The sequence below is a fragment of the Macrotis lagotis genome, chromosome 2 (genome assembly GCF_037893015.1).
Source record: "Macrotis lagotis isolate mMagLag1 chromosome 2, bilby.v1.9.chrom.fasta, whole genome shotgun sequence".
Taxonomy (NCBI): domain Eukaryota; kingdom Metazoa; phylum Chordata; class Mammalia; order Peramelemorphia; family Peramelidae; genus Macrotis; species Macrotis lagotis.
Genome location: NC_133659.1, coordinates 295,381,287 through 295,394,136, shown reverse-complemented (window position 1 = coordinate 295,394,136; position 12,850 = coordinate 295,381,287). Strand labels below are relative to the sequence as shown.

The window sequence follows — 12,850 nt, the reverse complement described above, 5'->3', positions numbered from 1 at the left end:
ATCTCACTGTAGGCAACATCAGTGATTAAAAAGATTTGCTCTCATTTTTCTTTATATTTTCTGCCAAGTTAAGGTAATTACAATTTTAACTTGACCCAAAAGATATTTAAGTAAGTACTTCTTATATGCTTGGAACTTTTCTGAGAAACTGGACAAACTAGAGAGTTTGAATAAATCCAGTCTTTGCCATCCTGGAGCTTACATTCTAATGTTGTTTAGTCGTTTCAGTCATGTCCAACTCTGCCTGATCCCATCTGAGGCTTTCTTGACAAGGATACTGGAGTCATCTGCCTTTTCCTTCTATAACTCATTTTACAGATGAAACTGAGGTAGACATGCATAGATGATTTGCTCAGGGTCAAACAGCTAGTATCTTAGGTACTCTCTACACTATGGTGCCACCTACTATTCCTTTGCATTCAAATAGTTGGTTAAACTGTTAATCTGAAATTCAGAATCTCTACATTTTAAAGTTTTGTTCCAATCCTAAATTTAACTTAACTCTGATATATGTGTGTGTGTGTGTGTGTGTGTGTGTGTGTGTGTGTGTGTGTGTGTAATGTTTAAGGATTCCTAAAATAAAAGATGAAATGGAAATTTGAATTTGGAATGAAGAAAAGCTGAGTTCAAATCCACTTCCAACTTAACCAAGCTCTCCAAATTTCAGATTTCTCATCTATATATTCAAAAAAGAAAATTCTGGTACCCACCTCAAAATCTTAACATTGCTAAATTGGTCATGAACAAAATTGTTTAGATACTTTAGCAGCATTAAATACAACAGAATAATCTCTTAGAGAAATTATGAATTTCATTTATTACTTTCTACACTGTAGCAACTTTCTTACTGCCATTCATTAATGATTATTTTCTTACCTTTCTTGTTAAACGATTGATAAGTACATTATAAGTGAGTGATGTTATATTTAATTTCTTAAAACAAAGGCCTGATGTCTTCGCAGGTGAAACCTTTTTTTGGAAATACAAAAACATTGGAACTTTATGATTTTATATACAATAATGTTTGCAAGTAGAATACATGAAAATTTTAGATAACACTCACTAGCTTTCTTTTTGAATTTCCAATCTGAAAAAATACAAAAATATATTGTCAAAAAGAATATATTACTATCCACTGTTTTTTTCCCCATTTTTTTATCAAATGCATCTAAAATCACTCACATGTGACTGCTAGGAGTTAAATAACAAAAAAGGAAAGTGTATGTTTAGGTAATCTCTTGAGATCCCTCTAGCTCTGAGTTTCTCTTAAAATGGAGAATATTAAAATCAAATTTCCATAAAAAGATGCTACACTGATATTAGTCCTAATGAATAAATGATAGATCCTGTCCTCTCTAGAAATCTTGAGGACAATGACTGAAGAAAGTTGTATATACTGCATGAAATAGCTGACATTTTAGTTTGTTTTTTCTTTTTTATTCAAGGGGGATGAATATTTAAGAAAATAATTATGATTGTAATAAAAACATCAAGCAAAACAAGAAAACGTCACAAAGTAAATACTAACTTACATGATTAGAGGGGCATTTCTCAATATGAGCAATTATGATTTCCCCAGGAATCTGTACTAGGATATAGGAAGCCATACTATACAGGGCTGCACTATTTCCATCAAATGTAATAATACTTAGTTCTGACAACACTGAACATCGACCTAAAAATAAAAAGTAGAGTTAGTCATTCAATTTACGAACATTTTATGCTTTTAGTTCTTTTCCCCAAAGGAACAAATAAAAACAATCTCAAAAAGGTAAATTTTTATAAAAGAAGAGTTAACTAAGGAAATATAGGAAGTTTTATATATAAAGTAGAAGTCTGAAATTTCAATTTAATCCAATTTTATCCAGTTACAAAGAACAAATGTGGTTCTAAAGATATAAGACAATTCCTTTAATTCCATTGCAGAAGTAGAAGATCCATTGGTACAGAGCATTGCATATGGCAGCAGATATTTATTTCGATGGCTTAATATTCTTTAAAAAAATTCTGTTGGAGTGACTCTTCATTTCAGGGATGTAGAGAGCCAAAGAGGAAAATCTTATGGATGTAAAAACAAAAGACATCAATAAAATTCTATGAAAAAGAAACACCATCTCAAAACACAACGCATGCATTGTTGTTGGAGTTGTGAACTGATTCAACCATTCTGAATATCAATTTGGAATGATACCCAAAAGCTATAAAACTCTGTATAACTTTGACCATCAATACCACTATGAGATCTCAGAGATTTTTTAAAAAAAGGAAATAGGTCTTTATGTACAGAAATGCTTATAACAGCTCTTTTCTTTTGGCAAAGAACTGGAAATTGTGAGGATATTCATTAATAGGGAAATAGTTGAATCAATTGTGGTATATGATTGCCATGGAATGTTATTGTTCTATAAGAAATGATGAACGGGTGACTCAAGACAACTCAGCAGGATTTATGTTAATGAAAGTTATCCATGCCCTTAGAAAGAGCTGAATACAAATTGAAGCATGTATTTTTACTTTATTTTTATTGTGGTTTCTTTCGCAATAGGACTATAATAGAAATGTTTTGCATGATTGCCCATTTTTAACCTATATCAAATTGCTTACTTTCTCATTGGGGAAGAAGTGAGAGAATTTGGAACTCAAAGTTTTAAAACAAAGGTTAAAATTTGTTTTTATGCAACCAGAGACAACTAAATTACTAAATAAATAAAAGAAAGGAAGAAATCACGAGCAGCTGGATTTCGGAAAAACCTGGACTTACATGAACGGCTGCTGAGTGAAGTCAGAAAAATCAGAAGTTCATTGTACGCCTGTGATAATCAGCCATGATAGACTTAACTCTTCTCAGCAATACAGTGATCAAAAACAATTCTAAAATACTCGTGATGGAAAATACTACCCACATCCAGACAAAGAAGCCTGAATACAACCCAAAGCATACTATTTTCACATTTTAAAATTTGCTATAATGTATTTTTTTCTTTCTCATTGTTTTTTTTTCCTTTTTTGTTATAGTTTTACTTTCACAACATGACAAATATAGGAATATGCTCAACATGATTGGACATATATATATATATATATATATATATATATATATATATATATATATATCAGATTACTTGTTGTCATGGGAATAGGGAGGGAGAAAAATGTGGAATTCAAAATTTTACAAAAAATGAATGTTGGAAACTATCTTTACATAAAATTGGGAAATATTTTAATTAAAAATTTTAAAAATTTCAAGACAAGGGAAAAAAAGACATTGAAAAAACAGATTTAATTTTGATGAAAGACTAAGAAATAATATCTAACTCTTTAGTTAGGTTGGAGTGTAGGTCTTCCTGAAAAGTGCTAAAAATTTGTTTCAATTCACATTTTCAATAAACTATTAAAGGGCTTATTATTTTTAAAAGTCAGTGAATTATTTTTTAAATAAATTTTATTGATATCTTTTGGTTTCATATCATTTAAAGTTTACCTGTCTCCCTCCTCCCTTACCTGAAAAACTGTCTCACATAACAAAGAATGTTTTTTTAAAGAAAAACAAATACTGAAAAATAATCTGAATTTTTCTGCAGTTTTTTACATCTATAGACCTTGTACCTCTGCAAAGGAGTGGGGAATGTATCTTCTTGTATCTCTTCAATGAAACATTTTTAAGAAAGATTTTATTAATTTTAAATTTTACAATCAGGCTTTTATTCCTGTGTCCTGAATGAACGATTGCAACTTCTGAACTCCATATCTAGACTTACAAGGACATTCCCATTCTGGACAGCAAGTATCATTATTCACTTGTACAGGCATTCCTCGAAAACCACAATCAGGTATGGTTGTATCCTTTGGGCAATTGCTTGATAGGTTGAACAATATCCATTCCTTATTTATACATACATATTGGTAACAAGTAAATGTAGGTTCCATATATTCTGGCTAATAGTTTTAAAAAAAAAAGTAAAAAACAGAAGTTATTTCCATTTCCAAAGCAAATATGATGTATATTTATTTTTCAAAAGAATTCAATTTTTTTTAAAAAAATTAAGAGGCTAATGCATGCAAAGCAATTGAGGTAAGCTCTAGAGATACAAAGAAATAGTTCCTGCCCTCAAGGAGCTTAAGCTCTTCCAAAAACATGAGATAGAACATAATAAAATATAAATATAAATTTATATAATATAAACAATATAGAAACATAAACAGAATAATGCAATTTAATTTAAAAAGAGAAGGAATACTATAGTTTAGGGGATAATTGCTAACATTTATATAGAGCTATAGGTTTGTAAAGAGTGTTATAGATATTATTTCAAGTCCTCTTGTAGGATGTAGAGCATGAACTATGCTAAGAACAAACCTGGGAATTCTACTAAATGTAAGTGAGAAAAGAAAGCATTTTAGTCTTGGGAAATTGTTTGGAGGAGTGTTTGGAGGAGGTAGCTAGGTGTATGGATAGGGCAAGAGCCCTAGAGTCATGAGGACCTGAATTCAAATGCAGTCTCAGACATGTAATAGAAATTACCTAGTTGTGTGACCTCAAGCAAGTCACTTAACCCCATTGCCTTGCAAAAAAACAAAAAACGAAAAATGTTGAGAGGAAGGAGAAGGAATATTATAAGCAGATCAGGGTGCAAGTAATTTGACTAGAAGAAAGAATATGTGAAGAGATTAATATGAAATTAGATCAGAAAGGTAAGTGGATCAGGTGGAAATTTTAAAATGACAGACTGAGTATATTATATTTTATTCTAGGAGTAAGAAGGAGTAATAAGAGTATTGAGTAGTGATGGGAAAGGGACATAAAATTTTTGTATTTTTGTCTTTTATGCATTTCAGTCTGTCAAAGGATCAGACTGGGAGCAAAAAGTCCAATTAGGAGTGTATTGTAAGAGGTGAATAGAGCCTAAGGTTGTGTGAGTAGAGAAAAAGCATAGAAAGACTTTGTGGAAGGAGGATAAAACCTGGCAACTGAATAGTGAGACATACAGTTGAGGTTTAAAGAGATGGAAAGGATGATGTAAAAATAAAATCAAATATGCTTATAAAAATTAAAAGATAATTAAGATTCTCTTATTTAAAAATATAATGTAATTAATTATTGATTTACTAGAAGCAATGGCCCATTTTTTCAAGAATAGTGAAAACTGATTTAATCTAAGGCAGATGTAGAGTTAGAATTCCCCAGAATTACCAAATTAGTCAGACACCTCAGCCCTGAATTTTTAAAAAGTCTGCATTTGTTTTCAGAATCAGCTAGCAATTGCTAATCCTATATCATTTTTTGGTTACATCTTTTGGACATCTAAATAAATTCTTGAAGTAGATTTGAAATAAAATTATGAACTAATGGCATCCAAGGATCTCTTTAGGAAATTTGCTTTTGCAATAATGTACATTTCCAAATGTAGAAGTATGATAGGGTCCAAATAGTAAATCATAAAATAATAAGTATCGAGTTGGATGGAAGTTTTTGAAATCATCTAAGAACCTTATTTTATACATGCGTTATATGAGACATAAAGAATTTAAGAGATTTTTTTCCTCCAGATCACACAGGAATTAAGTGACAAAGCTAGTAGTATAATTCAGGTTGTTTAAAAACTCAGAATTTCCCTACTATCCTTTCTTCTTCTCTAAAGAGAATTAGAAAAAGGATTTGAACCCAGATCTTTTGGAGTTTAGGCTGTCCTTCAATACAAATTAATTTTAAATTGTGACTGAAAGAGAGCTACATAGACCCATCACAACTTTCATTCTATTTAACATGTTTAATTACAGACATTGGAAGAATAAAAATTTAATCTAGTTATAATGTAATCTAAAAGCTGTATCTAAAATGTTGTAGGAATCATATCCAGGACTCTTTTCCCATCATTAAGTCACAGAGAGGCTCTAGTTAATTGATTTCAAAGGTAGTTTTTCACTTAAAGAAATTTCACTGTTCAAAGAACTTGGGGATTATTTGAGAGAATGGAAGCTTTTCTAAGATTTGTCACGCAAATTTCCCTTCAGCTAATTGAAAATTCAGAAATTACCAATTTCATCAGGAGATTCAAAAATAAAATAAATCCATGATGAATACATAGAAATATACATGTGCACATTTCTACTTTTCAGGCAGAGTATAATACGATATTATGAAAAGTAGCAAGATATTTATTTCTGTCTTTTACTAAAGTCCTGCTTAGTCAGAAGGACTTAGCAACTGCAAATACTCAAAGACTCACAAATTCTGACAGATAGTACAACTAGGAAAGACTGTGGAGAGGCACTGATAACAAACTCTGCTTGCTTCTAAGGATTGGTTTATAGTAAATTTTCACAGCATCATCCTTAAAGAGTTATATAGTCTTGAAAACAGATCTTTCTTACTCCAAAATTAATCCTTAATAGCTTCACTACTTCATTAAAAATAGTCAAGGAATATTTTACTTTTTGAAAACCTCTTGTACTTTGGACTACATAATAATATTGCAAAATATTTGATTTTTTGACACATTATGTAAAAATGGAGTTTCCTTTTGGAAATATTTCTTTAAGAGTTGAAAATCCTAATTCAATGAAACATTTCTTTCACTAGCTAGTTATTTTGATATAGAATATTAGAGGAAGATATATAATGAATTTGACAAGGAAAAGTGGAATGAATTAAAAATTTGATAAGGTGGGGGTTTTTTCATTCATATTTTAAACAATGGAACATAAGACCAAAATAAAGAAGTTAAGCAAATTTCATTGGGAAAATTAATTGACAATATTGTGGGAAAGTTATTTAGATTATCATTTTACAACTCACTCCCCCAAAATTCAAGTTGGATGAGTGATTTAAGCATGAAAAAAACCTATACAAATTTTTAAAATGTAAAATAAAGTATCTAAAACATGGGAGGGATTTTTTTTTAATTTGAAAAATAGAAGAGACCTATTAGGGACATGTGATAGATGTGGCTGACTACATTAAATAGTAAACAATCACAACAAAAGCAATATAATTGAAATAAAATTGAGAAAAATAATTTTGCACATCATCTAAAACAAGGAATAATTTAGACATCACAATGAATGTCATCAAAGGAAATAGACAATTATAAAAGAAAATCTCCGATTGTTAACAATCCTTTAAAAAAAGATATTTAATCTTACTACTTATCAAATAGAATCAAACAAAGCAATTTTAAGGTACCACTTCATTCCCACTGAATTGGCAAATATATTAAAAGCAACAAAACTCAAGGGAAGAACTGCAAACATAAAAAAAATATTTTTAGAGAGCCATCTGGTAGTTCATACTACAAATTACAAACATAATCATACTCTTTAGTCTAATGAATTCATTGTTAGAAATTGCCCTGAAAGTTTGATTTAAAAAATATTTTAAGATTTTTTACAACACAGTATAAAATTTTTTTTTAAAAAAAACTGGAAACAACATAACTATCTAGCAAAAAGGAAAGGGTCGTGTAAATATTGGTACAACAATAGCATACTATACTGAAATTAAATTCTTTCAATGTAAGGAATAAAAATAAAGTTGGAAAAGGGGGGAAAGCTGGGAACATAATTGTCTAAGAATACAAATCTACAAAAGTAGAACTAGAAGAATTGGCCACATCTAAGGAAAAGTAAGTGAGAATAAATGGAAAAAGAATCACTACATCAGGCAATGTGCTAGGTTATGAGAATACAAGGACAAATTGAACAAAAGATAACTCCTACCCTGTTATAATATTACATGCATTGAAATTAGTTTAAATATGATTAGTTACTAAACAAGTTTAATTTTCATTATACTAGATCCAATCTCTAGCTTTTTAATAAAACTTTATTTTTAAAAGAAGACACCAGGGCTTCAACAAAACCAATATCGAAACAGAAATATGAGTTCAATAACAAAGATAATTTTTAACTAGTTAATGTTATTATTACATTATTACCAATAGTTTTTATTAACTGCCACTACCACTAGTTATTAATAGCTAGTTAAGATATTATTACCACACAATCTGAAGCAGGAGTAGGTGCCCCTTCTTCTGGGCACTCAGATGGAACATATGCAGATGGAGCCTCTGTAGAGAACATGGATCAAATTATTATTCCCATTGCAGTCAAGGAATCTGACAGTTAAAAGAAATTGTCTAGGTAGTTGATAATGTCAATAGTATCCCAAAAGACCCTTTAGCGGTTTCAAATTTGGATTTTGAGACATTTCTAAATAAATATCCTAAGTCTGACAATTCTTTCAGTGAATTTTCTGGAATATTCCGTGGTCATTTCTGAAATACATATAGGAATCTTGTTATTAATGAAGTGTTTATTAGCAGTCTCATGATTGGGGTTATGATCTAAGTGGTCACGAAATGGTATTTTGGATATTTTTAGAGAGACAACTTTATGTAGACAAGCTTTATGTAGATAACAAAACTGTGAAATATTTTCCCATGATATCTCCAACAACTTCTAACTTGTAATCATTGGCGGTATCTTCAAATTGCTCAAGATTGGATAAACAACCAACTTCAGAGTAAATAAGGGAAATATATACAGAGTCTTAACCTTGAGGTAGAAATATTATAATTATTATTAGAGGATAGTATCTTTTAATCAATTATAAAGTGTTTCAATCATTCACATTAAACTCCTAGAAGATAGTGAGAAAGTTCTGAGTTTTAAACCATTTAACATGTGTTTCTGTACCATCAGTGTTTTCCCTTATTTAAGACAAAAATCTCTTGATTATTCTTTCTTTTTCTTTCTTTCTTTCTTTCTTTCTTTCTTTCTTTCTTTCTTTCTTTCTTTCCTTCTTTCTTTTCTTTCTTTCTTTCTTTCTTTCTTTCTTTCTTTCTTTCCTTCTTTCTTTCTTTCCTTCTTTCTTTCTTTCTTTCTTTCTTTCTTTCTTCCTTCCTTCCTTCCTTCCTTCCTTCCTTTCTTTTTGTTATTGTTGAACATATTCTTGTCATAAAAGTAGGACAGGGATTGATTTATTTCCTCAAAATCCATGATAAATGGTTTAAAATTCTTGGAACATTCTTTCTCACTTTCTTCTAAGAGTTTAATGTGACTTATTGAAACACTTTATTATTGGCTAAAAGATACTGTCATCTCATAATAACTATAATAATGCCAGCTCAAGGTTAAGGCTCTGGAAAAGGAAATCATGTTGTAATTGGTAAATTCTATCAAAACAAGGAATACCTGTAGACACCATATTGTCATTGAAGACCCCATATTGTCATGAAAGAGATAATTTCTACCATAGATTATTAATCAATTTATCTACCTATCTATTTTTAAAAAATACAAATCTTTCTATAAAATGAATATCTATAAAGTCTCCTTTTATGACAAGATTAAGTTCAACAATAACAAAAAAGAAAAAAAAAGAGAAAAGAGAAGAAAAGAAAATTAAAGGAAAGAAAAGAAAAAGGAAAAATTCCAAGAAATCCCAGTGTTGAATAAGGGAAAATACTGATGGTATAGAAATTTTTTAAAAAGTAAAAATCACACTTGGTGTGTGTAATAGTATGGAGAGGAGAAAGGAAGAGGGCCCAAGGTTAATTAAAAGCTGCAAAGTTCTGTAAGTGTAACTGAATACAATCATGAGACAGAAAATTACTTGTACATAGCAAGCTATTAGATTACTATCCCCTTAATTAATAGAACTGAGAGCTAAAAGAGACCTTAATCATCTGACTCAGAAGTCTTAACCTTTTCATTTATATAATGGACTCTTTTGCCCCATCTCTGTATTATATTTTTAAATGCATAAAATGAAATATCTAGAATTATAAAGGAAACCAATGATATTTAAGCAAATATATAATTTTCCCATCCAAATTCACTCTGAAATTATACACAAACTCCTTAGGGATCCAGAGAACCCATGTCAAGAACTGCTGATCAATTCCAATTCTCTTATTTTACAGATAGGTAAACTGAAGGACATAGAATTTAAGTGACTTGCAAGGCCATTTGGTTTTAAAAGCAACAGAACCAGGAATCAAACCAATGTCCCCTGACTTGAAATCGAGTACTCATTCTACTGACTATTCTCAAACTTTATTCTCTTGTGAGACTACTTGAAAGTTCATGTGAAAATGAGATTCACTTTATAGATATTCACTTTATAGCCAGATTTATATTTTTAAAAATAGTTGGAAAAATAAGTAGATAAATAGATAGATAGACAGATTGCTTAATAATAATAAAATCTATCATAGAAATTAAGGGATCTTTCATGGAAAACATCTTTTCTTAGACTGTTATTGCAAACTATCCTTCAAAAGGTTAAAAGTAATTAGAAGAAATAAAGATGTTCTAAGCTCTGGTGACTGCAAGAGGACCAATGATATCACAGGATGATTTATTGACTCATGAGTAAATTGGATATAAGTGAGACAGAATTGGACAAAGTTGTCAGTCTCACTCACTGTCCAGTGACAGGAAAAAAGTCAGGACAACTGGCAATGGCCAGGGATGCGGTGGATGATGTTGAGGTCTTTGATATCTGATCAAACGCTCAGTACTCCTCGGCACCTGTTATCAGCAACTATCATGACCATTGCAACATAATATTATCATCCTCATCCACCCATTCTACCAGTGGGGAGATTTCACATGCTTGGAGTAAGCAATCTCCTAATTCACCTACAGGTTTGTGACCTGTGAGTAAACCCTCAAACTGGTTTGACCCATCTGTCAAAATGGTTTTCCTGGGACCCGCAGTTAGGAGTTGGCTGAAGGTGGAAAGCAAAGGTGGGTGAACAGGTTACCTAGGTGGCACAGTGGATAGAGCACCAACCCTGGAGTCAGGAGAACCTGAGTTCAAATCCAGCCCAAGACACTTAATACTTAACTGTGTGACCTTAGGCAAGTCACTTAACCCCATTACCTTGCCCCTCCCAAAAAGGTGGATGAATAGCCCAGAAAAGGGCTTACTGAACCCTTTAGTACTAGTATTCCCTGAACATGCCACATACCCCAGTATTAGAATTATAAGCAGATGAAGATTCAATGTGAATCACACATATCTTTGAATAACTCAAAAATAGAAAACCAGAACTTCAAGAACTTGAAAGCATTACTATTTGTCTGGAAGGTAAGGATAAAAGTAGTAAACAAGGAATCTTAGTCACAGGCTACCTACTTAGTTGCAGGCTCCAGGATGCCAACCACAGTCCTGTGTGACTCTAAATTTGTCACAGGAATTCCATTTAATGTGCTGGGGAGGGGAGGGGAGGGGAAGGGAGGGGAGACTTCCTTAAAATTCTCCTTAGAATTGTGAGCTTTCAGTCCATCCCTTGGTTGTCCATATTATCTTATGAGCCTATCTTGCTGTTGCTTGGGTTTTCTTCTGCTTGTGGATTTCAAATAATAGCTAGGAGAATAATATTAATAATAAGGGACGGTTCAAAGATTTTCATCAAGAGAAAGGAAGCCAAATCTGAAGAAATGCTGTAGACAAAGAGGGCTACTAGTGTCCCCATCCTTAATGGGTGGAATAATTAAAATTGGTAACAGAGGTGATCTGAGAGCACTATGTCTTGAAACCACAAATTGAAGCCAGAACGTAGCCCCCCCAGAGGCTACGTAATCTCACTTGACAAATGAGGAAGCATATTTTTCAAATGAGTAAACTAAGGCCTAGAAATGTTAAGGGACTTGCCCCAAATCACTCCATGGGATAAAAGATGCATCCTCTGACTCCAAAGCCAGTGCTCTTCCCGCTGTGCAACAGATTGTCCACATTTTAATAGTATGCTCACAAAGAATTTTCCACATTTGACCTCTTTTATTCTGGGCAGAATAGCTTTTCTTAATAAGAACCTTGTCAACAGCCTTTTTTCTCATTATCAAAGCTAATGGGGGGTAGTTGCAGGAAATGATACATGGGATAGTTGATGCAATAGTACTTAATAATACAATGGTTCCAATTCTAAGACTGTGTAATGTGACTTTTAATGTTGTTGCTGCAAGTAATACCTGTTTCCCCTGGCTTCGGAGGCTTGACTATTACAGCTTCTGTAACTGGCACAGGTATGCCTATCAAGAATCAAAGAAAAAAAAAGCTTTTTTTAAAATCATATTTCTGTGAGATATGTTTACCACAATGCAAACAGTACAGAAGATTCCAACCTTATTTAAGCATGGGGATCCCTTCTAACTTCAAAAGACATCAATGAACCCAACATGAAGGTGAGTGGATTATAATATCCTCTAATTAAGAAAATAAAGGTTGTATCTATCAATATGATAATCTTTTAAATGATTTTGTATTTGTTATTTATTCCTAATATATTTATATTTACTTCAAGTTATTTCTTATGGCTAAATATAATCATTTATGATAATTAATTATTAATATATAACAAATATATTTACATAACATTTATATTAGATAACAATGTAACAGTTACTACATATATTTAAAAATAGGAAGAAATATATGAGGAAACCATTTTATAATGGCTCAAATTCATGCAGGTCGTTCCAAAGGTTTTAGTGGCTTAAAATTACACTAAGACTTTTGGGACATGCTGCATTATCAGAAGTGGGTTTGAATCCAGTTCATCTGAATTTGAAACCAGTGCTTCACAAAACTTCATAAAGTAGGTGCTGCTATTCTACCCACTTTACAAGCAAAGAGATCAAAGTCAAAGAGGTTTCAGTAAAGCAAGATTTGGATTCATCTTCCACATTGCGAGTGAGTCAATTGAATTAAATCCAAAAATATTTCTTAAATGACAGCTATGAGCTAGAGCTTTCATTTGATCAGAAGAAACAATATGAACAAATATGACAAATTAAACACAACCAAGTCCAGTGTTCTTTGTTGGGCCATACATGCTGCAGC

The 12,850-nt window shown here is 31.6% G+C and overlaps 1 protein-coding gene across 3 annotated transcripts in view; it reads right to left on the bottom strand.

Annotated features, from left to right (window-relative positions):
* OTOGL (otogelin like) overlaps window positions 1–12,850 on the bottom strand; it is a 228,740-nt gene that overhangs the window by 64,756 nt on the left and 151,134 nt on the right. For 2 of the 3 annotated variants that reach the window (XM_074226513.1, XM_074226511.1), the window contains exons 36-41: window positions 11,980–12,039; window positions 7,996–8,066; window positions 3,759–3,936; window positions 1,533–1,675; window positions 1,064–1,087; window positions 877–969 (exon numbers count right to left, since the gene is read on the bottom strand). In XM_074226513.1, coding sequence (XP_074082614.1) covers window positions 877–969; window positions 1,064–1,087; window positions 1,533–1,675; window positions 3,759–3,936; window positions 7,996–8,066; window positions 11,980–12,039 — 569 coding nt within the window. The remainder of the gene's footprint in view (window positions 1–876; window positions 970–1,063; window positions 1,088–1,532; window positions 1,676–3,758; window positions 3,937–7,995; window positions 8,067–11,979; window positions 12,040–12,850) is intronic. The other variant, XM_074226512.1, reaches the window with a different exon arrangement.